This window comes from Marmota monax, unplaced genomic scaffold, assembly GCF_021218885.2.
Source record: "Marmota monax isolate L192 unplaced genomic scaffold, Marmota_monax_Labrador192_F-V1.1 WCK01_AAM20220418_F8-fsc00010, whole genome shotgun sequence".
NCBI classification, from domain to species: domain Eukaryota; kingdom Metazoa; phylum Chordata; class Mammalia; order Rodentia; family Sciuridae; genus Marmota; species Marmota monax.
In genome coordinates, this window is record NW_026692321.1 from 9,378,590 (window position 1) to 9,403,821 (window position 25,232).

At 38.3% G+C, this 25,232-nt stretch overlaps 1 protein-coding gene across 3 annotated transcripts in view; it reads right to left on the minus strand.

Annotated features, from left to right (window-relative positions):
- The window catches only part of Nbas (NBAS subunit of NRZ tethering complex), a 330,311-nt gene that overhangs the window by 285,101 nt on the left and 19,978 nt on the right, over positions 1-25,232 (minus strand). For all 3 annotated transcript variants that reach the window (XM_058578372.1, XM_046441292.2, XM_046441291.2), the window contains exons 7-9: positions 18,425-18,558; positions 15,432-15,565; positions 14,336-14,434 (exon numbers count right to left, since the gene is read on the minus strand). In XM_058578372.1, the coding sequence (XP_058434355.1) occupies positions 14,336-14,434; positions 15,432-15,565; positions 18,425-18,558 (367 nt within the window). The remainder of the gene's footprint in view (positions 1-14,335; positions 14,435-15,431; positions 15,566-18,424; positions 18,559-25,232) is intronic.

Below are 25,232 nucleotides of genomic sequence, written 5' to 3' on the forward strand. Positions count from 1 at the left end.
TGCCTACTACCAAATTCCCACCATGATTGTCCTGTTAAATGCTACCTTGTAGCTTCCTCTGGGCATGCTTGGTGCTTGCAAAGCTTGCCAAGAAGTCACCTTTTCTCTGTCCTCAGTGCAATACCAAGAAAGTAACTGATTATGGTTCTGATAAACCCAGCCCAATTCCATTTTAAGATTGGGAGCCATCTCAAAGTCATGAAAGTTAATTTCTATTTTACCATAAACTACTGCGATTTCTAATATTGCTTGGAATGCCTGCCCATGCCTTGAACTCACCCATGCCTGGTTTTCCCTGACCGGATAACCACCCTCTGAAACCTTAGTGGCGCCTCATAATTTCTGATGCTGGGAATCTAAATTTATTCCCTAAGTGCTGAACCATTTAGACCATTAACCTACTACCTGCCCTTGTATTATGCGTGTCAAAATCCTGTTATCTAAGTTCAAGACACCCTACTTTTTTGCAAATTTGTGCTATAAAACTGCGCTCCTAGATAGCTGGAGTACCGTCCTCTATTACACGGATTTCGGAAGAGGAACAGTCCCGGCTGGTCAGAATTACAAACTTGCTTTAATTTGATTTAAATTTTATTGGTGGTCTTTTGTGTCGTCGTGGTTTAACAGTTCCACAATTATCAATACAACCAAAAAAGAATTCAAGACCCTGTCTCTTAATCCAGGGCATATTCTATTCCACACACACACAAAAAAAAAAAAAAAAATCAAGTGAAAAAAAATTGTAAGAATGATAACTGATAAATAAGATAAAGGTTATTCAATAGTCTTCATTTGTCTTTCCATTCTCAATGTAAACCACAATAGCCAGCATCATTCATAGCTTGGCTGGATTGAATTTCTTATGCTAACTTCTTCAGATTACATTTCCAGAAATCTCTGCAGAGACTGAAGTAGTTCTTAGAGTACTTCAAAAATGCAAAACAAATCTGAGTAAAAAAACCTTTAGATCAAATTCACTACATATCAAGTTAACCAAAAAGATTCACCTGAACAGATTTTAAGAATTTATAGTCTTCAAAAAGCTTACTTAAATGTGGCTATGACAAGAACTAGCCCATCCTATGAAAGAATCTCCCAGAATAGGAGTCAAGGTGTCAAAAATATTAACTTGGAAATCACTAAGTGTTAGCCAAAAAAGGATCAAACTAATGAAACTGACCAAAACACTCCATCACAATTCTTTTATTCCCCATCAAGAAAAATCAGTTGTGTTCTATTTAACAATCATTCAGCTAAAAATTACTAAGAACCAAGATTCTTCTGAGTCTTACATGTCTACTGACCTTTAGCATATTCTGGAATGGTCAGCCAGCACATAAATAAAAATAGACCACAGGAGATAGTCCACTTCCCTCCCTCTGTAGAACCCAGTGCCCCTGTAATCAAAAGTCAGTCTACAGAGATTAGTAAGGACCTGAAATCAAACCTGAAGATTTCCATTCCTACCAAGACAATGTAGTTCTATGGACAAGTTATCTCCTCATTCCTCTTCAAATAACCAATCTGAGCTTATAGAAAGGATTCTCTCATGTTGGAGAAGAAACAGACACAAAATGAAAAACTCAGGTCAACTCAATTACTGATATTCGTATTTCCCAAATACAACGCTGCACATTCACCTCTCCAATGGCAGCAGTGTCTATGTTATCAATGGTGAAATGCACTCCCTCTCTGCATGAGATAATCAGCAGTGATTAAGACTTTTCCAAAAACAATCCTTCATATATTAATCTTATCTAGCTAGAATTTGTGAAAAATGTTCTAATGCAATTTATACTCAATTTCTCCTGTCAATATGGAATATTTTCATATATCACTATTTTGAGTCTCAAACACATTTGACTTTAAAGACAAAAATTTCATAGTAGAACTGCTATGAATGTCTACTGAGTTTGCAAAAATCTCATAAGTCTAGATGGAACTTACAGTTCATAGAAGGAAACTGCACTTGGGAAAATCTTCAAAGATGGGAATCCTCAACACTATCTTCCCCCACAAAATAAATTTAAGCATGTGTAAGACCAAGCCACATTTCTCTGGATAAGGATGATGTATTAAGGACAAGTATGACTCCCTGAAGACTCTACTGCATCCCATCCCATTCTACTCCAAAACTGTTTCCCTCCATTCTATGTCACTGAAGTTACCATGATGTCACATGAGAGCTCTTTCACACAATAAGTATTTGACTCCCTGCTAAGTTTTAACTATTTATTTGAAATACCTACTTTATCCAATAGTAAAGACATTAGAAAGCTTGCATTTTAAGTGTGTATGGTTCTCTTTAGGAGAAAACCTACATGATATTAAATCACTATGTGTAAATGACAGACCTTCAACACTCAGCATGCAACCACTTAGACATCATCTAATCTTCCCTAAAACAGCCTTCTGAAGACTATGTCCTGCTCCACCTCCTGAGCCTTTCAAGCAAAGTAGCAGTCTTAATAAGTGTGTGCTTAGAAGTAATTACCTAACCACTCTTTAATAGTGAAGTTCACCCATGTGACTATAATGTACTTTAAGGCAAACTGACACCCTAACCTATAATTTCCTGTAAAATTTATTTCAGGTTTTTCCTACAGAATCTGCGTTTGCCCTAAAACAATACTTGGTAGAACAGAAATTAAGTCATTGAAATGCTTGGATTCTCCGTTTGTACAACCTTGACATGAATTAGTCATTCATGGTAGTTACACATAGAAAATATACTCATGTTTTCATACAGTCTAATAAAAATAAAAGTATTCAATAAAAGCATAAAGGGCTTTTTCTTTGATTTACACATTTAATTTATAACAATGCTGTGGTCTGGACATGGCTCCATGTGTTAAAATTTGATGCCCACTATGAGGTATTAAGATAATAGAAACTTAATCCAAACATGATATTAAGAGGTGAAACCTTTGGGAAGTGATTAGGTCATATGGTGAAGCCTTCATGATTGAACCCTCATGGCTTTATAAGAGGGAGAGAGACCAGATGGACACACTCAAAAGCAAGCTTCCCGTCTCTTGCCATGTGATATTCTGCATTGCCTCAGGAGCCGGCCCAGAAGGACATCAGATGATGTTCAGAAGCTGGATTTCAGAACTGTAAGCCTGAATAAGCTTCTCTTTATGAAGTAGCCTGCTTCAGGTATTTTGTTTTAGTTATGAAAAAGGGACAAATACAGCTTCACTGACACGACATACATCCACAAACTTCAGACATGAAAGGTATTTATGGATAACAGACAAAACTGATTATAATATTACACAAATCTATACAATAAAAATCAAACTGTACACTTAAATTTGGTATCAAAGAGTCATGAATGGCTTCTAAAAAAAGAATATACCTACTTTCTGGGAGGAGCTGTCTTTTAACTATTGAAATGTAAATTAGGGCCTAGTTACCTTCAAAGAGTAACTGTAGTTATTGAACTGTTGAAGATTCAAAGCTTAAAAAAATTCAAGTTTTGCTTATAAAAATCTGCAACATTTTTTTTTTAGAAGTTACATACTATTGAAGACTAAGTATACTTTTAAAATCTATATATAATGTCTATTTAAACTTGAGTTAACTGTCCTTTTTTGTGAATACATGACCATAAAAGTCTCCAACTCTTGGAAAGCATGAGCAATCTATGAATCTCCTGAAGTAAGCATAGTACCCACCATGTACTAAAATGTAAAGGAGGCAAGAGATTTCTCAGCCAGAATCCAAGTATAATCTCAAAAAGAGCAATGAGAACAAGAAAGGAGTGTGGTATGGCAAGGTATACCTAATAATATCAACTACTCAGGAAGCTGAGGCAAGGTGATTTACGCCTATAGTCTCAAACTGGGCATGGCAGCACATGCCTATAATCCAGCCACATGGAAGACTGAGGCAAGGGTATGGCAAGTTTATGGCCAGCATGGCCAACTTGACAAGAGGAGGTACCGATGTAGCTCAGAGATTGACCGTACTGGGGATCAAACCCAAGGGTGCTCTGAGAAAGAGAAAAGATGGTTTCAAAATGTTCGAGTGGGTGGAGGACTGACGCATAAGATACTCCAAATGCCTAAGGACATAGATACATTCATTCAGCCTCAGTCAGAACATATAGGTAGCAGTCAGTATACCCAAAGCTTATCCCATACTTCAATTAGTTTTTGTTTTATATTACCCAATTTACCAACTCAATTTTTCCTCTTCAACAATGCTCACAGCAAGAAAAACTATGAATTTTATAAAACCCTGAATTTATATATTACCAATGTATTCCAATTCCACTCTGGCTGATTTATTTCTCATTTATAAATTCCTTGTAGATAAATATCACATGTTAACTTTACTAGAGAAACTGGAAATAAAAATGTGATATTTCACCTTTCATTTAAAAAGGACCACATAATGGAAAATATAAACAATCTAGCAAAATGTTTATCACCTACAAGCCGACATTTATACATATTCCTTGCTTTATAGCTATTTTCATTCAGAAACAATGTGGTCATCCATCTGCAAGCTGACTGCCATCAAAAGTTATATATGATTGCAGAATAAGCAATCTCCTCCTTGGTTTGAGAATATATTTAATTTTCTAAAGGTTTTATATAAATAGACTCCCCCCCCCCAAAAAAAAAAAAAATACCCTCAATTGCTTAGATCCTGGTCCAAAAAGTGTGAGTCTTACAGTAATATAATCAGACTTAGAATTATCATGTAATAAGTACTCTAATAAGTACTCAATTACAAACCTGTAATTGCCTTCCTGAAAAATACTAGAAACACTAATATTCATTCACTTTGGAATAATGTAGTGGAGAAGACACTGAAATAAACTAAAGAAAAACAGTACATGACGAATACATTAAAATACCTAGTAAGATCTGGATCTTAGATGTCCCTCAAAGAATATGGAACAGGCTTGGTCATCAGCCTGTGGCACTAATGGAAGGTGGTGGAAGCTTCAAGAGAGGAACTCTATTAGAAGGAAGTTAGGTCATTGGGTGCAGGTACTAAGGAGGGGTTTGGGGACCCTGCCCCTTCCTCTTCACTTCCCAGCCACCATGAGATGGGCAATTTCCTCAACTACACACATCCAGCATGATGTATGGTGCCTCCATAGGCCAAAAAAAAAAAAAAAAAAATCAACCAACCAGAATAAACCTCTGAAACTGAGCCAGAATAACTTTTCATTCCTTAAGGCGACTTATTTCAGGTATTTTTCCACAGCCACAGAAAACACAACATCCTTCTCTTTATGGGACAAGGGAAAAGAAATACAGAAAACAGAAAACAAATACAAAAATAAAAGGGGAAGAGAAAAATAAGAATTAAATGATAACTTCTCTTTACTGAAGAAGTTACTGTTATTTATCTAAGGTGCCCCAAGGGAGCACTAGTCAACATACAAATAGAGCTCCTTTACTAGATGCCAAGAATTTTACAGACTTATACAACACATACTCCTTGCCTTCAATGTCTAACATTCAGATTGCAGTTATGGGTTATGTCTCAGTCCATTTATACTGCTTTGTAAATTTCCCAGTCTTGGGTATTTTTTTAAAGAAAAAATTTTCTGTCTCACTTCTGGAGTCCAGAAAGGCTAACACATGCCAGCATGCCAGCAAGTGTAAGGACTGCTGTCTACTTTCAGAATGGCACCTTGTTACTGTTTTCTCCAGAGAAGAGGACTGATGTATCTTCACATGGCAGAGGACAGGACAAGAGAATCAAGGGCTACATGAAGCCTCTGATAGGGGCCTTACGTCAACTCTTAAGAGGAGTCATAGGACATAATTACTTCTTAAATTCCCCATTTTTTGTTCCGTTTTAGTAATATTGGAGATTGAATAGGGCCTTACACATGCGAGACAAGTGTTCCACCTCAGTTATACACCAAACCCTTCTGATTTTGAGACAGGGTCTTCCTAAGTTGCCCAGGCTGGTCTTAAACTTGTGATCCTCCTGCTTCAAGATCACAGCTGAGAATACAGGTGCATACCACCACATTGACCAGTAAGTTTCAACATATGAATTTTATAGTGAACATATTCAAACCATAAACATAGTCAAACTGCAAAATGAAGTGTGGTATATCTAAGCAGTGCATATCCTCTCCCTTCTCCCACACACCTCCAACTACACTGCCAGCCATGCTATACCACTTCAAATTTCCCCAGATACATAATGACTGCTTTCCTCTTGCCATTTTTCCTATTGTCACTTTATCTGGGATGTCCATCCTGTCCAGACTATATCCATTCTCCAAAGCAAATACAAGTGCCACAAGTCAAGATTCTCTGATCCTTCACAAAAGTACTCTCTCCTTTATCCGAATCCACCACATCTGCAGTTTTAAGGCCCTTACTTTCTAACTTAACAATGTGAAAGAAATATAGGGTATACTAGACAATATATATTACACACATATTAATAGCTAGGCTTTAAAAAAAACAAGATCAGGTGAACTGTCGACAGCTATCCATGGCCAGTATGAACCAAACCATCATTTTAACCAGTGGATAGGAAAATCTGCTATCTGGGAACTTCCAGTGGCAATCTTGCTGGTTAAGAATGGACAGATACATGTGAGTTCTATTCAGCTATCCCAGGTTCCACACAGCACCAGAGATGAGGTAACCTGTTGCAGACTCCCAGAGATAGGCCTGGCTTCAAGATGCCAACCTATTGACTACCAGACACCATGAAAGACTCCACCTGCTGAAACCTTGTCCCTGCCTTTGAAGCTCTTCCTTTAAAAAGAAAAGTATTGGAGAGCCACCTGCCCGTCACCCCAAAGAAGAATTGAAAAATCAAATACAAGAGGCTTACAGGATACCGAATGTACAAATTACCACAGATCCATAGCAAGGTATACTATAATGAGAATGCCTAGCATACAGAATAAGGATAGGATTAAAAGTCGCAAGATTACATATAGGGAGAAACCAATTCAGATCTCAGCAGACTTTTGAACCCAGACCTTCAAAGCTAGGAGATCCTGGAACACTTACCAACTCTGAGAGAAAATGTATGCCAACCAAGAATCTTATACCAAGCAAAATTAAGCTTCAGGTTTGATGACAAAATAACCTTCCATGATAAGACAAAAATTAAAAGAATTTTCAACAAGAAAATCCACACTATAGAATATCCTTGGCAAAAATATTCCATTAGGAGGACATGAAAATCAGCAAAGGTAGGAACTATGCTAAAGGAAATTACAATCAAAGGAGAAACCAACTCAAGTTTAAAAAAAATAAAAAATAATAAACAGTAATGACCAGAGTGGATCAAAAAAAGAAAAAAGAATGATCCAACAATACACTGCCTTCAAGAGATTCATCTCATAGGAAATGACATCCACTCACTGAAGGTGAAAGGATGGGAAAAAACATCACTCACATGGGCCACATAAACAGAGGTTTCCATCCCAGTATCAGATAAAGTGGATTTAAGGTTAAAATCCATCAGAAAAGAAAGGACATTTTGGGGGCTGGGTGGCTATGATAGAGTGCTTGCGTAGTATGCACTAGGTTCATTCCCTGGTACCATGTACAAAATAGACAAAGGTATTGTGTCCATCTATGACTAAAAAACTTAAAAAAAAAAAAAAGATTTTATACTGCTTAAGGGAACCACACATCAACAAGACATATCATAAGTATCTGTGCCCCAAACAATGAAGCACCCATATATAAACAAATCCTTCTCAATTTCAAGAAGCAAATCATAACACAATAATACTAGGTAACGGAAGAATGGATGAACTTTGGATTGGTCAAAGGGGAGGATGAGAAGGGGTTATAAGGATGGGAAAGATGGTGGAATGAGATGGACATCGTTACCCTAGGTACATGTATGATTGTAAATGGTGTAGAGAGACACCATCCATGCAATCAGAATCGAAATGTTGCAGTGCATTTTTGTACAATGAATTGAAATGCATTCTGCTGACATGTACAGCTAAGTAGAATAGAAAATGACTCCAATTCTTAAAACCTTTTTTAAGTGTTCTGTTCCAGCTCCTATCAGGACTGGAAGAAACCTATCAGGAGCTCCCTTGAAACTAATTCTGAATTTGTCTCTTATTTCTTCACTAATTACTTTAGAATACTTTTCTCTGGTGGCTTATCCCCTCCTGCACAGGAAGCCCCTGGTGAGGGGCTGGCTATGTGGTGATAAATATATACGATGAGGAAGATATTAATTAATAGCTAGGTTTAAAGAAAACATCAGTTGAACTGAACCCCCCCAAAAAAAAAAAACTTGACCAAGAGTAAACTTTGTTTCAACATAATAAAACACTGTATCAAAGAATATGTGAGCATAAAGAAATAGGTTACTGTCAAGGAAAAAAACCTAACAATCATTGTGGTCTGGGAGCAACAAATATGGTCAAGGCTTGAGACTTGCAGTTTCTACAAAGGGCTGACAGCTCGGTAGAAGAGTGTGCTCTTGGTTCAGTAGCACACTGTTTCTTGATTCACAGCTATTACCCAAGCTGAATATGTGTTTTGCTCTTATTAATTTCATTGTGTATTTCCTTATAAAACTTTTTAGAACTACAGCCTGCTGGTATTTGTTCTATTACAAGCTGTGCTTCTGCAATCTAACTTGAGACAATAAGCAGGATATGACAGGATATAACGCTGACTTCTAGTATGAATACTGACCCCAATTAATTATTGACATTAAAGTTAAAACCCATGGGCTGGGGATGTGGCTCAAGCAGTAACACGCTCGCCTGGCATGCGCAGGGCACTGGGTTCGATCCTCAGCACCACATAAAAAATAAAAGATGTTGTGTCCATCAAAACTAGTATAAAAAAATTCTCTAAAGAAAAGTTAAAACTCATTACTCCTACTTGAAGACTGGTGAAGCTGACCCCCTAGATGTTTAAAGCCCAAACCTGGAAACCAAAGTTAGAAGTAAAAGGGCCAAGGAAAAAGCCAACATTTTGGCCTTTGCCCTCTAAGGTCAGCCAGGATCCAGGGAACAACAGGACCCCTCTAAAGGCCTTCCAACTCCACTGAGCCACCCAACCTCCCTGTCAGCAGGATCATGAGGACCCTAGAACACAGAATGCCAACCAGAATTCTGCAGATAAAAGGGTCACTGGAGAGGGAAATGCCCCTGATGCTCTTATTAAGGGAAACCACATGTGCTCAGCAAGACCCTCACCCATCCTGGCAGATGTCACAACTAGTAGAGGAAAAGCTAAAGGAGCCAGTTGGCTTCTCACAAGTTCCCAAGATTGCTCCCTGACAAATCTCAGCTAACAGTAGATAGGAAAAAGGACAATTTTTGACAAACAGCCTTAAACACCTGGCAGGAAAGTATAACTAAAACACAGCCATACATGGACATTTAAAAAAGACAATGGCTCTTATTTTTACTTCAGATGTACATTTGTTAGTCCTTCAGAAAATAAGCAAAACTAGATTATAAAGGGTTTTTTTTTTTTGTTTTTTGTTTTTAAATACAAGAGTGCCTGAAAATTTTCACAAAAAGCTCTGTCAAAGTCAATAGTTTCTTAGTGAATCTGGGAACTACAAATCTTTCTAACCTCGAATAGGTGACCTTTTTGGGTGGATTTTTTTTATTTTGGCTGGTATGATTATTATAAGCTGCTGCTCAGACTTCTCTAGGGTTCACAATTCATCACTTTCAGCCTTGTGACTTGGTTTCAATCAAGACCTGGAAAGAAGACAAGCTTCCACCAAGCGGGAAAGGAATTTGCCAAATGCTGAGTATTATTGGGCAGCTATCCAAACTGCTAAAAAGGGAGAACTCATTATGGGTGATCTCCAACTCAAAGTTAAGATCTCTACGATGGGTGGCAATATCAGAGGGTACAAGAACAAAAATAAAATGAGACCGAGAGGTATAAAGAAAAGCGGGGGGAGGGGGTTGTGAGAAATAGAAAAGTCCTGCGGTCCATTTTTAGAATATATTATTTAGCTTTGAGACGTAAGAGTCAATCACACCCATTTTAACTATAGCCCTTCCCTCTACCAGCCCCAATTTTAAAATTAGCCAATCACATACATTGTAAACCAGAACTCCTCTTATCAGAGCAAGATGCAGTGCTGAGTTAGGATAAACACAGGTAGAGACTGAGCATCAAGAAAAACTAACCTGAGTACCAAGAGGAAATGGATATCATGAAGCCAAATTTCTCAATTTCCACAAATTGGCCTGTGACAGTCCCTTGTAGAAGCATAGAACTGAAGCTTAGAATACTAGGAACTGAACCCAGAACTTCACACACTTGCAAGCAGTCTACTTCCCAACTACACCCCAAGCCCAAAACTGACATCTGAGACACTTCTCCATGGAACAGTGTCTGACATGTGTGGCATACCAGTCTGGAGATAAGACCTCTGCAACCCAAGCATGAAGGAAGACACATCTACCTGCAGTAAAGACCTCTTTTGACTTGGCCATGACACCACCTCCCCTGGAAAGTCACATCTGTGAGCACTTGTGTTCAGTAGTGTAGCTACTCGTGGGGGGTGAAAAAGGAAAGAAAGCCAAAGTTGGCAGGTATATACCGTATGGGAATGGAGTCGAGGCTTGGAAGATCTGGATTCTAGCACAGATTCTGCACCCTCCTGTGTCACAATGCTTTGCTAGCTTAAGCAAGGAAGAAGTTTGTCACTTAAGTTCCAAGGTAGGCTGTGGTGAGGATATGATGACCTGGCACTCCACACCCATCCTCTTTCTAGTGGTCTTTCCACTGAAGGCAAGAAAACTCAACACTAAATTTCTCTGGTTCTTAGCTGTGATTTGGGAGAGATGATGTTTTGGTAAACCAGATGCACACATGTGGGATATGGAGCGTGGAAAAAGAGGAGCAGCTGCATTTAAGCAATTATGAGGGTTACCTGGTTTTCCTGTGCTGTGTCAGCAAAGTCTCCATGACCATCATTGATTTATAAGAATGAGGCGGCTAGCTATGGGCCATTTATTTTGTAGGTGCTAATGGCAGCAAGTGCACCATGATCACCATCTTTTCTGCTTACACCTGTGGTACTATAGTTCTGATTTACAGAAGAGCTAGCATCTCTCGTACTACAGTGTGACATGAGGAATCACTTCTGGATGGTTGACATAGGGATTTAGTACAAGGCGCACTATTAAAAAAAAAAAACCCAGACAGGGTACCAAGTGTGGTTCTTGCCAGACTCTTCAGTAGTATACCCTTCTGCAAAAGTAAAGTTTGCTTTGCATGTGTTTGATTCCTCATGGCAATCTGGTATTTCTAACAAAATGTAGGGATTACAAGTAACCAAACTAAGGGGCCAGAGTGGTAGATACTAAAAACCTAGTCCAAGTCATAGCATGGTCCAATTTCAGAACACAGGAGGGAAAAAAATCTTAACTTCCAGAAAAACAGAAAAATAAGAATGGGCTTCATTCCAGAATCTAAAAATTTAAGACTAATACTGGAAGCTAGGAAAAAAAATTCAGCAATACCTCTCAAATTATAAGGGAAGATCATTTCCATCCTACAATTCTGTTGGTCCAACTATCAATTAAGCATGCAAATAGAATAACACCATTTTCAGGCATCTGTGACTTCAAAAAATATACTCCCATGTGCCTTTTCATGAGGTGTTATAGCAAGTTGTGAGATTCGCCAAAATAGTGAGATAAATCTGAAGAAAAAAAAAATGATTCAGGAAAGTTTTGACAAAACAGAAAAAATTCTTGGGATGAGGGTAAAGTTCCAAGACAATCGCTATGCAGCAGGCAGAAATCTAAATGGGAGCAGATCAGAAAATTCTGAGATACCAATTTAAGAAGGTGAAACTTCACACCACTAATGTATGTGATGTACTGAAGGGAGACTTACACCCAGCAGAGTGAGTTTAGGGGTAAATCTGTTGAGCAACTAGAATATTAACTGTAAGGAGAACATAGGCAAAAAGTAAGAACACATGTCTGAGTGGCCTGCAAAGCCCTGCAGGATTCAGCAATGACCATTACTCTTCTGACCTCCACTTATTACTCTATTCAATCTGCTTCATCCAAACTCACTTCCTTGCTGTTCCTAGAAAATGCAGACCACACTTCCAACTCAGGACCTATGCATTTGTTCCTCCCCTGCATGAAATCCTCTTCTCCCAGATATTCAAATAACTACCCTCACTTTTCACAGGTCTTTGGGAAAATAAATTTCAAGGAGAACAGAGACCTCCCACCCAAAACTGTCACCTAAGCCTACTCTCCACATTTCCAATCTGCATCTCTGATCATTTTCTTGCCATAGCACTTATCAGCTCTCCACATACTGTGTGTTCATCATTCATTATCTGCTATCCTAGCTAGTTTCATAAGGAACACACATCCCAAGCACCTGGAATAGTTGACAGCAATAAGACATCAATAATATTTACTGAAAAATAACATTGAAAAGCAATCATGGAAAGCCACATAAACTTATCTCACCTGCAAATATCTAAGTATAATACTCATCCTACAAATTGTGTAATATTAGAGACCAAGCAAAGAATTAGTGTGCATGCATGTGGTAAAGTGAATAAGAAGCTTAGTATCCATTTTCCAAGGGGAAAAAAAATGCAAAGCTGTAAATCAAAAACAATGGAAGCATTTTATTTAGATGCATGAAAGCAACCAGAAGGATGCCGCTAAAAGTGGACACCAATTTAGTTAGTCAGTTTTTAGAACTATTTAAAACTATTTGATATATGCACATAATTTCAAATATTAAAGTAAATCTAATAAAAATGGTAAAAAATTAATCTCGAGATCATGCATATAACAGATCCAAAATTACTATACAGATCATACAAAAATGTCAACATCAACTACCCAACAAAAAAGGATGAATTATTTTATAAATCACAATAGAGTGGCCAATAACAAAGTTGTACAACCTCAAACAGCAACCAAAAAAATGCAAATTGAAACCATGGTAAGATTCTTTTATCGTTAACAAATCAACACATATTTAGAAGTCTGACATCATTCCCAACATCAAGATCATCATCGAGAATGAAAGAAACTTTCAGACTGGTGATGGGGCTGTACAACGTTATAAGCTGTAAGGAAAATACTTGACTTTTCGTAGATTTGTTTGAGAAAGTACATCCTAAACCTGTCAGCAATTCCACTCCTAGATACTATATCACACAGAAGGTGCTAAGTGTACAGTGAGTTTTTTTTAACCACTATATTTGTGTTTATATCAAAAAAACCTGGAAACATTTTCATCTATGGGAGAATGGATAAATGTTACATATTATTCAGAAAATAAAATATTCTCATAGTTAAAAAATAAGTGAACAAGATAAAATAAATCAAAAGGCAAGTCAAAGAAATACCTACGATGTCTTCTGTGTGATTCCACTTATATAAAGTCAAACAGCAAAACTAGGAATAAGTGATAAAGCAGCAGAGGATGATGCACACGAAATTCGGTACAGTGGTTATCTCTGGGAGGACACTGAGGATGGCATCAGGGAAGAGCACAAAGGGCATTTCAGTATGGGGGTAGGGGTATGTATTCTTTTGCAGAATAAAAATAAAATTATGGAAAGATACCTATGACTGAATGGTACACAAAACTTGCACACATGTTCAATCGATAAAGAATTAAGTATCCTGAGGGTCAGAAAGTTTAAAGACTAACCAAAAAACAAATTAGTCACAAAATTCAAAACTCAAGTTAGGTTCACCTAACTGAAAATTTGACACTCTTTCAATTTAGAGAATCAAACAATTACCTTGGCTAACTTATGAAATATGTAAATTTCATTCTCAAAATTAAAGAGGAGAAATCACTGGAAGGAGAAAATGCCAAAAGCTCCTAGTAAACTTCAATGTAGATGGCAAATAATGGAGAAGTGGAATCCCTGAAGAATGTTGCAATTATTGGAAGGAACTATGCAACTTATATTCAGCCAATCTAGCACCAATCTGCAAGGAAAGAAGAAGTAACATCTACTGAGGGCCTTCTGTGTGAAAGCACTTTATATGCAGTACTTTAATAGTTCTCTCAATGCCAAGAATTAGGTATAATACTCATCTTACAAAAAGAAAAGATCCAGAGGGCTAGAGGAAAGAAATTCCTTAACGAGTATTCCCAGTGCCCTATCTGGCTTAGAGAAGCTCAGTTCGCCAGGGAGATAAGCATAAAATATCAGAAGATGACTACAACAATATTACAGATATTAGGCATAGCTATACACAAAAGTGTGGAATGAAGCAGCCAAAGAAAGAATCAGGATAGACCATTTCTTCTCACTGAATCAAGATTTCCATATTCACCCAATATTCCACTAAGTATCAGAGCAAATGGTTGCTTACCTATGACCAGGGTGGTAAACAGCAGCGTTTATTCCATGAGGATAATAGGTACTGAAGTTGAAACTGTGACTTTCTTGGTAGCTCTGATTTGTTCCCACACTAAATTTAAGAAGGTAAATAAAAAATAAATACCATTAAACCACAAGGACATCATTAAATGTCAATTTATAAGACTGGGGGCTGGAGTTGTAGCTCAGTGGTAGAGCGCTTGCCTAGCACATGTGAGGCAATGGGTTTGATCCTCAGCACCACAATAAATAAAAGTTAATGGGCCATCTACAACTTAAAGGAATCCAATTAGAACCAGTCAGCATGGGCCAAAATGACCTAGAGTTTTCCTGACAGTGGGGACTTCAAAGTCTCACGTCAAAAGTCAAGAGGTACACCTGGACAGGACTGTATGGAAACTTCTCTAGGATCTCCAATAAAACTGGAATGCTGGAGAGGCACACAGTCCCTTTGTTCCGAGAGGATCCACTCTCTCCCTTGAGAATGTCTCCTTTTTCCTATCCCCCTTCAGTAATCTCATGCCTGTTACTCTGAGTGACATGTATGAAATCTTTGCTTTGATCACAATAATGGGGGGGGGTCTTTGTGCTGCCTCACTGTAAGGCCTGAGCCCTGTAACATTGGGAAAGGTACAAAGGAACTTTCTTGCATGATAGCAATTTTCTGTATCTTGAGAAGGATTTGAACAGCACAAGTATGTGCATTTATCATAATTCACCAGTGGGTACAAGATTTGTGCTTTACAATGTATGCCATTTTTACCTGAAAAGAAAATTCTAAGCAAATATGGAATTCTAATTAATGAAATGCATGCTAAAATATTTGAGTGCTGATGTCTCCAACTTATTTTGAAATACACTGCAAGATTAATAGCTAGAGACAGAGGGACAGATGGTCAAAAAAGTGATATAGCAAGTATATAAAATCCTAAGTATAGAATCCAATGTGAAATGTGTGTTCAACACACCGTTCTTTCAACTATCGTATTTGCAATTTTTCATAACATGCTGAAAGAAAAAATACATCTGACAGTAAACCAGAGAAATAAACATTGCATCAAATATGACTTCCCAAAGTACATTTTTACCTCACAAGGTAACTTCTAAGTTCTCCTCGGTAATTGATGACCAGGAGTTCTGCAGACCACTGTGCACTTCCTTTGTATTCTAAAAATATCAACCCAGCAATGGCATAGCTCAAATCACTTACAAAACTACATGCCTGTAGAAGACAGAAATTAAGTTACTAAAATAGTAGATAAAAGTTAATACATGCTTAACTGGAGGATATCCAAGACACTGGCTTTGACACCCTAATCTAGACCAATTTTCCCAACCTCAGCAGCCTCTTTGATATGGTCACACAGGTTAAGTAAATTTCTATTCACAGGGAGAAAGGCGGAAGGGTGAGAAGGTCAGGAGGAAGGAAGGGCCACCACAGACTCCGAACTCTAAGCTTTCAAGTGTTAATTTCTACTGCTAGCAGTATCCTAGGCTAAAAACAAAACCAACTCCAATTACTTCCCAGGCTATACTGCTAAATACATGAAGGTCTGAGCACCTTGGGAAGCATGCATAATAAAGTTTATTCCCTTAGAGCTGATCAGAATATGTCACTACAAAATATGCCACTTAGGCATAGAATCATTTTGATCAGAAGGCAACTGAGAACCAAGGGATGCAGCAAAGTTCTCTGCCATCTCCTTACTGCCTGAAAAGGCAAAATTCTCTTTAGAAAAGTGCTTCTGCACCAGGAAGGGACTGCAAGTCATACCAAAATGAGTTGCAGAAACAGACCTCATTAACTAATGGAAGATGAGGGTTATTTAATTTCACATTTCCTAGGCACTTTCCCACAGTTTATAGACCTTTATTAAGATAGTATATAAGCCCCCATGTCTACTTCCTTTAGTTCAGTTTTTTATGAAGGTCCAGGCATGCAAAAGCATTAATAAAATTTGTGTATTATTTCTCCTGTTAATCTGTCTTGTCAGTTTAATTTGTAGTCTCCCAACTACTAGATTTGAGAGTAGAGGAAGTTTTTTCTCCAACACTAAATGGTATCTCGTAGTCTAGAGCCACTCATTGAACACCTGATACATGCAAGTTCTAAATGAGATACTATAAATATAAATATATACATAAAATTTCAATGATTTAGTACAGAGGAAAGAAATCTCATTAACACTTATGATTACATGTTGAGATTGGTTTATTGAACATAAAGGCTCAATAAACCAAAGAAATTTTACCTGTTTATTATAGCTACTATAAGATTTTAAAATTACATTTGAATATATATATATTTATACACACACCCCTTGTATTATATTCCTAATAGACTAGTCTAGAAACTAGTAATCTAAACTCCTTCATGTGGTTCTAAAGGATTTCCATAATAGAGGCCAAAGCACTTTTTCCAAGTTTTTCCATTCATTATTTTTGAATTAAAAAAAAAAAAAATGGTCTCAGCTCTACCTCTCTGAGTAAGCTGAAATCTTACAAATATTAATCCTCAGCTCCTACACAGATCAACTAGATACAAATGCCAGTAGAGCCTGGGCAATCGTGTAGTGCATTTTGGTTTTGTTTTTATTTTCCTTATAAAACTCCCAGTTGATTAGCCAGAGTTAGAACCACTGTTCTACCTGCCCTGTACCTTCACTTGAGGAAAAAGGATATAAACTAAAAAGCACTAGATCACTAAAACAAGATTAATAACTGGGCTGCCCTGAGAAAGTCATTTTACTTCCAGACTGGGTTTTCTAAACTGTAAAATGGGAATAATATCTTCCCAACGTACTCAAAGGGTAATTTTGAATATTAAATGAGAATAGACTTAGTCATTAATATAAAGTAGCCAAGAAATACATGTGGTTTACTTTTCCCCCAACCATTATTTTTTCCCCGTCCACTTCTTTCAATTTCTATCCCTTTTAAAGGTAACAAACTCTAGTTGTTCCAGTCTAGGGTACAACTGTCTGCACCATGACAAAAGAATTATAGCCAGATGCTGTGATGCATGCCTATAGTCCCAGTGACAGAGGAGGATGAAGCAGAAGGATCAAAAGATCAAGGCCAACCTCAGCAACTTAGCAAGACGCTATCTTCAAAACAAAAACTAAAAGGAGGGCTGGAGTACAGCACCCCAAGGTTAAATCTCATAGTAAAAATAAAAAAAAATTAAGATATCCTGAAATTAATTAGGAGGGTCAGAGAATGGAAGGGTGTTGGAGAGGTAAGGGAAGTTAGTCAATGAACAGATGTGGACAAAAATCAACTCTAGGTTGAAACCTTGACTTAAATCCCATCATGGCTGCCCACCAGGCCCTGTTTCTGGACTGTTACTCCAACCAATCCAGAAGCAACTATTACTTCTCCTTGTGGTCTGACCTCTTGTCCCAAGCTTCCCCTCCTTCACTGCTCTCTCTCCTCTAGAGGCAACAGAAGTTCAATGTAAGAATTGTGCTTTCCTTCCCCAAAGTTTATGAAAATACAGAGCTCCAGGTTCAGCAGACATTTTCAAATTCCTACCTAGCCTTGTTGCTGGAAGTTGTGGGAACTTGTTCCAAGACTTAGTTTTTCCTTCTCTGGGTAGCCTGTGTAATGAGGCTCAAAAAACACCTTTATTTCATACATCCCTAGGTCTCAACAGTCTTGTTTTTAATAATCTCTATTTAGTAGTTACTTACCAGGTGGTTTTCAATTTGTATAATGCCTTGTAAATATAAGGAATACCACATAGATATAGACTTCTAAGTTTTGGGGTATCTTAAGTTCTTAGTTTTTTTTTTTTTGGCAGGGAGGTACTGGGGATTAACTTAAGGGCACTATCACCGAGCTACATCCCCAGCCATTTTTTTTTTTTTTTCAATCTTTTGAGGCACTACTTGCAATCCACCGGCCTCAGCCTCCCAAGTTGCTAAAATTAAACGCATGAACCACCATGCCAAGCAAGTTCATTAGGTTTTTCTGATTTATATTTACTTGTATTTCACCTACGGTCACATGCATCCATTCAGTCACCTATACATAGAAAGCAACAGACAACTAATGTCAGAGGTTGAAGGAATATACATACCGGGGAAATGACAAACAGTTCACTTCCCATGAGATCAAATACCCTCACGGTTCCTGTGCTTTCAGCATAGGCCAGGAGTGTGCAATCATAACTCCATGCTACCCGTCTCCACTGGGGTTTCGGATCTTTTGGAACTAGAATGAAAAGAGGTGCTTTTAACATTGTCATAATGATAGTTAACATTTTAGTCACTGCAACTATAGTATTCAACTATATTACGTTATCTAAGGATTTCTAGAATTTCATTCAATAGAAAACAGTTCCAAGAAATCCATTTCAAGTAAAATATAAATCAAATATTCTGCCCCATTTATTTTAGAAGCAAAACCTGACACCAGAGGCCTGATGAATGCTAAACATACTCTCGTGTCTGGTAAAGGCTCAGAAATATGCCTCAAAAATAAAATAGAGCAAAAGTCTAGAAAATAATTCAAATCCAATGAGTTTGGCCCCTCTGAAAGCGAAATTTGAGAAGCTTAACAGATCCTTTAAATATATCAAATACAGATGCCAAGAAAATACAAAAAGGAATTCCATACAGATGCACACATACTTAGAAAATGCACCAGAGCAGTTTTTAGTCAATAATATAACTAAGATTTTTATAAGCAACACCTTAAAGTAATCCTAATAATCCAACACTGGGATTTTTTTTTCTCTGAATTTTTAAATAGGAAGGATATTAGCAATGAGGGGAAAAAGAGGTTATGAAACTCTAAACTCTAGGTTTTGTTTGAAGTTTGTGTGTTTCACTGGCTTCTATTTCCCCTCATTAGAATCTCAGAGCTGAAGAGATAGGTGAGATAAACACCCTCTTGTTAGAATTCCAAATAATCAAGCGACTTAGGGTACCACCACGGGTCAAGAGCAGAAAAAACCTGGAACCTCAGCATCCTTCCTGCCCACACAGAGCACTTCTCATTATGGCATGCTGCCTCTTGGTCAGGGCCTTAGGACTGCTTCTGTGGGAGAGAAAAATAGGCCACCCCAAATCCAACCTCTTCAGCATATTTTGAGCCAGTTACTCGAAGAAAACAGATTTCTACAGACAAAAGAATGGCTCTAAGAAGCTGTCCTTTTAGAGAAAAAAAATTACATCTATAAGATTGTGTCTACCTAGCCAGGAACAGAGGCACAAGCCTCAACACCACCCTCAGTCCCAACTCCAAGCAGTATTCAAAGAGATGCCTCCCACTCGGTAGAGAAGCGGGAATTAAGTCCAGGCCTTAGACTTGAAGTCCAGTGCCAAGTAGAGACCCATGACTCTACCCCCCAGGTCAATACCCACAAACTGAGCCACTGGAACTGCATTAGCCAGGCTGCAAGTAAACTGCCTCTACTACCCTTCCTCCAACCTTGGGCAACAGGAAAAAAAAAAAAAAACTACCACCAACTAGGAAGCAGGTCATGAAAACTAGCACAGATCTTTAGTCTTGGAGCTCGAGACTCAAAGCCAAGGTAAACCCCAAAGGCCATATACCTAAATCAGCTCACAGGTGTAACCTCCATATCTGTACTGGCATCAGGCAGAGAACTGCACCAGTGGGACAGACTCGAGTTTTGGCCTGCATCACTGCCAGCCTTGGAGTGTGCCTGGCACACCAATCCCTCAGACTCCCAAGACCTTAAGCTGTAAAACTCAGGTATAACTCAGTAGCATCAGCCTTGGTAGCCAAGGGACTGTCTCCACATCCCATCCCCTTCAGGCACCACAGCTATCCTCAAGGCCAGTGCTTGCAGAGGAGCTGCTTAAACCTGCCCAACACCAGCAGAGACTTGTACCCTAGTAGGATGGAGTCATGTTTCAGCCTGCATCCCTGCCAACCCATAGCATGGGCCTGGATCACCCCTGAGACCATGCAGATTCTTGTGGCTGAGATTCAGGCACAAGCCAGCTTAGAGTTAGACTTGGAGACAAAGAACTACCTTCACTATCACTACTCACCTTGGACAGCACAGTTTAGAGCAAAATGCCATTCATTCACTGACAGTAGGACAAGGCAATCAGCACAGAACTTGGCCTTGAAATGCAGTGCCAGGATGGTGAAACGTAACACTGGAGAGATCTTAACAGTCCTCACCAATAGGCTTTTGAATGGCCACAGCTCTGACACAGGAGAAGACATATAGCCCCAGTATATCATAAGCCTAACCTGACCAGGATTACCTGTGGCTAACTGCAGCCAGCTTGAGCCATAAAAAGACTCTGGTGATAGGCAACGAGAGCAGTGTAGGACTTGGGCTACCCAGTGCTGGGCTGGTCTTGGTGGATTACAGGCTCTGTGTGAAACAGCTTGGCAGTTTGGGTAGCCATAGGTGTAGCTTAGGGGCCTGGGACTAGCCTCTCCATAGTGATTCTGCCCAGAGTTGGGAGATTTCCCAGTGGCTCTAGATAAGGTGTCTGGGTCTACTACAGTCCCACAGAGAGGCTTGAGGTGATGCAGTACCCTTGTTAGGTATTCCCCCAGTTCATGCTCAGCAAAACAACTGCAGAACTGGTACAAAGTTGTGCCTAGATAGCTCTCTAGTATGAACAGACAGCAAACCAACAGAGTACTCAAACAAAACCTGGAGTTATGGCATCACATATTCCTTCCCAAAATTGAGTCATGAACAGAAAATGTGAACAGACTAATAAGTAATGAGACTGAATCAGTAATAAAAAGCTTCCCAAAGAAAAGCCCAGTATAAATGGCTTCACCTCTGAGTTCCAAACATTTAAAGAACTAATTCTCTTTAAATTATTGCCCCCCAAAAAAAATTGAAGGAAATTTTTCCAAACAGATTCTACAAGGCCTGATATCAAAACCAGACCAGCACACAAAAGAGAACTACAAGCCAGTATCCTTGCTGAAAAAAAAATCCAACAAAAATGCTAACAAACCAAATTCAACAGTATATTAAAAACATTAACCATGATCAATTGGAATTCATCCCAGGGATACAAGGATAGTTCCACCCACATAAATACCACCTCAACAGAACAAAGGACAAAAACCATATGATCACCTCAAAAGAAACAAAGTAGGGGGGAAAAAAAGATCCTAAAATTTGTATGGAAACAAAAGGTCCAAATAACCAAAGGGATTTTGAGGGGCGGGGGGGGGGGGGGGGGAATACAGGAAGTTCAACATCCTTTCATAAAAGCAGTTAACAAACTAGGTATATGGCCTCAATATGATAAAGGTCATATACAATAAGCCAACAGCTAACATTACACTGAGTAGTAAAAGGCTGAAAGCTTTCTAATAAGTGGAATAAGACAAGGATGCCTAGTTACACTACTTTTCAACATAGTTCTATGAGTCCTAACCAGAGCAATCAAGGAAAAAATGTGCGAAGGAAGGTGGCACATGCCTCCGATTCCAGTGATTTGAGAGGCTGAGGCAGGAGGATTGCAAGTTCTGTGACAATGATTCATTTTATGCTTTGAATAAAGCAGCCCTTGCGCTCCACCATCTTGGTTTATCTTAAAATGGGCATTTTTCCCCCTCTTCTCCCTATCCCAAATTAACCAATGAATCACAATCCCCCTACAGAGAACATCTTGAATGCAGACTTGGAATAGCTTCTTTAAAAACCCTCTTTTCTCCCTGATGGCAGAATTGCATCCTCTGGGACAGGAGTCCCCTGTGCTTCTTTGATTTAAAAAAAAAAAAAAAAACCCACACACTTTCCGTTTTCTCAAAATCATGTCCTCCTGACAATGATGTAAAAAAGGGAACTCTGCACACTGTTGGTGGGTATGTAAATTAGCACAAGAAATTAAAAGTAGAACTACCATATGATCCAGCAATCCTATTCCTACCTACACATATCCACAGGAAATGAAATCAGTGTATGAAAGAGACATCTGCACTTCCATGTATACTGCAATGTCATTCATAACAGTCAACAAATGGAAACAATCTAAATGGAAACAAGTGAAGAATGAATATAATGCATGTGTACATTAAAAACTATTCAGCCATAAAAAAAATCCTGTCATTTGTGACAAAATGGATGGAGATTATGTTAAGTGAAAAACAGCAAGCAAAGACAAGAACTGCATGATCTCACTCAGGTGAAATCTAAAAAAGTTAACCTCCATTTTACTTTCAAGTTTCAGGAGATCATCAGAAGCTGGGGAGATAAGAGGGAAGGAAGGGATGGGGAGAGGCTGATCAATGGGAACTACAGGGAAAAATAATTTTCAGAAGTTTGTGGCCTTCTCTGTAGTTATTTGCTATTATCCCAGGTCAGTTTTTATCATTTTTTTTTTTTTTAACTCTTATAAAATAGCTTCCTAACTGGTCTTCCCATCTTCAGTCTTTCTCTCCCTCCACTACCCAAAGAACATTTTAAAATAGAAATGAACAAATCAAATCCTTCTGCTACTTTAAAATCCCTGATGGCTTTTTCATTCCCAACAAAACCAAGTCTCAAGGCCTCACTATACAGGAAAGGCCCTTACAGAAAGCCCTATCGTATACGCTGTATCACACCCCTAACACCACCCACACATACCACGTCTGCCCTTCACACACATGGATGCCTTTACCTGGACTGTTTCTCTCCAGTCTTACTCATCCTTGTAAGCCTAGTTAACCTGTTACCTCCTCCTTCCTTGACACTTTGAAGCTGACTGGTCTCGTCTAGTGCACCAAATATGCCGTACATACATCTTTCATAGTATTGATCACCTACTATGTTGTTTACACAACTATCCTTAAAGAACACCAATTAAATATGCATTATACAACTGGGTTCTTTTCTCTACCTGAAAGAGGTACTGTGTAGAAGTCAGACTCCCCTTGCCTTCAGTAATATATTTTGTATATATGAGCAAAGTATGCCAGGTAACAATGAGTTCATTTTTACTATCAATAGTTAAAAAGTATATTAAAAAATCTGAGAGGTCCTTGAACACAGGAGAGTCTAACTTTATTCGGTCCTACCAAGAAACTACATAAACTCAAAAAAAAAGTTCTTAAACACAATGAGATTAAGATGAAAAACAGTTCCATGTCTTCAGATAGCTAAAAAGTCAAATGTGGAAGCAGACACAAAATGATAAACAACTCAAAAACCTACATATGCACAGATGCTACATAAAAACCAGCAAGACGACAACTTTGCCTTAAAAAATATTTATGTGCTGAGAAAATGCTGCAAACATTTTTCTATTACTATTGTCTCACCTGAGAACAGATTTTTCCCTCTTATTTCATTTTGATGGGATAAAGGGACATATGCAGTACATTCTGTTTCTGTCTAAAGCAAGTTCCTTCTAAAAGGGATTTGTTTGTATTATTATTTCTAGTTATAAACAGTAACTCCAGAAAACTCGGCACTTGTTTTGACCCAGATAAAGATGTGTTTTCATTACAAGAAGATTTCACAGAACCATGTGAAAATAAAGTCTATCGCTGGATTTTTCCAGCTGTGTGGTTTGGGAAAGGAATGAACAGTATACATTTTTACAAGACAAATGTCAGAGTTACCTGAGAAGTATTCAAAAAGGCTGAGAGTACAACAGCAACCTGACAACCGACATTTCAAGGTCAAAATGTTCACACCTGCCCACATTTTCATCCACTGCTATACCCGAAACCTGCCCAACTGCCAAGCTCTCTCCCTACTCCAAGTTTTGTTAATGTTATTTTAATGTTATTTTCTCTGCTTAGAGCATCCTTTCCCTGAACCCTTCCACTGGCTGCTTTTTCAAGTCTCACTTCCTTAGGAGAGCTTCTGACGACTCTAAGCAACCTCTTATGCCCCACTATTCTCCACCTTTCCAATGATTTCATTTCCCTCAGCTCTCATAGCAATAATTAAACATTTGGAATTCAAAATTGTGAGAAGCTGCATCAACTTCGTTCAGAAGTTTTATCACCAGTGCCTTGTTCTGGTAGTACACAACAGGCACCCAAAGGTTAAAAGGGTACATTTCAATCCAGTGCCCACTTGTACACACTGCAAATGGAATGGCAAGAACTTTAAAAATAGGGAACAATGGGGTTGAGTCTCAGTGTTACCAGAAACAAGTTGAGTATGGCTTTGGGGAGATTATGGGGGCCTCAGTCTCCTCACCTGCAATATGAAGAGTTTGAGGAACAATTTCATATACATCCTAATTTCTAAGTCAGGAACCAAAGGAGCAAGTGCAAATTCATGGAAATAGGAAGACAGATGCTAAGTTATTTATGTTTAAAATAGAGTCACTAAAAGATACATGAGAGGGGGCTGGGGATGTGGCTCAAGCGGTAGCGCGCTCGCCTGGCATGTGTGCGGCCCCGGGTTCGATCCTCAGCACCACACTACAAACAAAGATGTTGTGTCCGCCGAGGACTAAAAAATATTTAAAAAATTTCTTTAAAAAAGATACATGAGAAAAAATTTACAATTCTACAATAAGGTCTAAACATGATAAACTCTCAAGTTTATTTTTCTTAAGTGGCAAACACTACTAAAAAAAAGAATAATTCTCTATGTAAAAGAAATTTAAGACTTCAGTTGGGCAAAAATATTCGCAACATGGATGATAAAGGGATAACATTCATGCTGTACAGATACTACAAACCAAATACAAAAAAGCCTATTAAATCCAAAAGAATATGACCTAACAATTTTCTCTCTAGAGATACACACACACACACCCCTAAAACTAAACATATGCAAATTGAAAATGAGATATTTTACCCTTGCCTGTGAATATGGTGAATATTTAAAAGGCAATATATAGTGTTGAAAATGAATAAAAGACATGGCCTCAATCATACCTATTTATAAATCATGAAAAAGGTATAACTTTTTGAAAAGTATTACA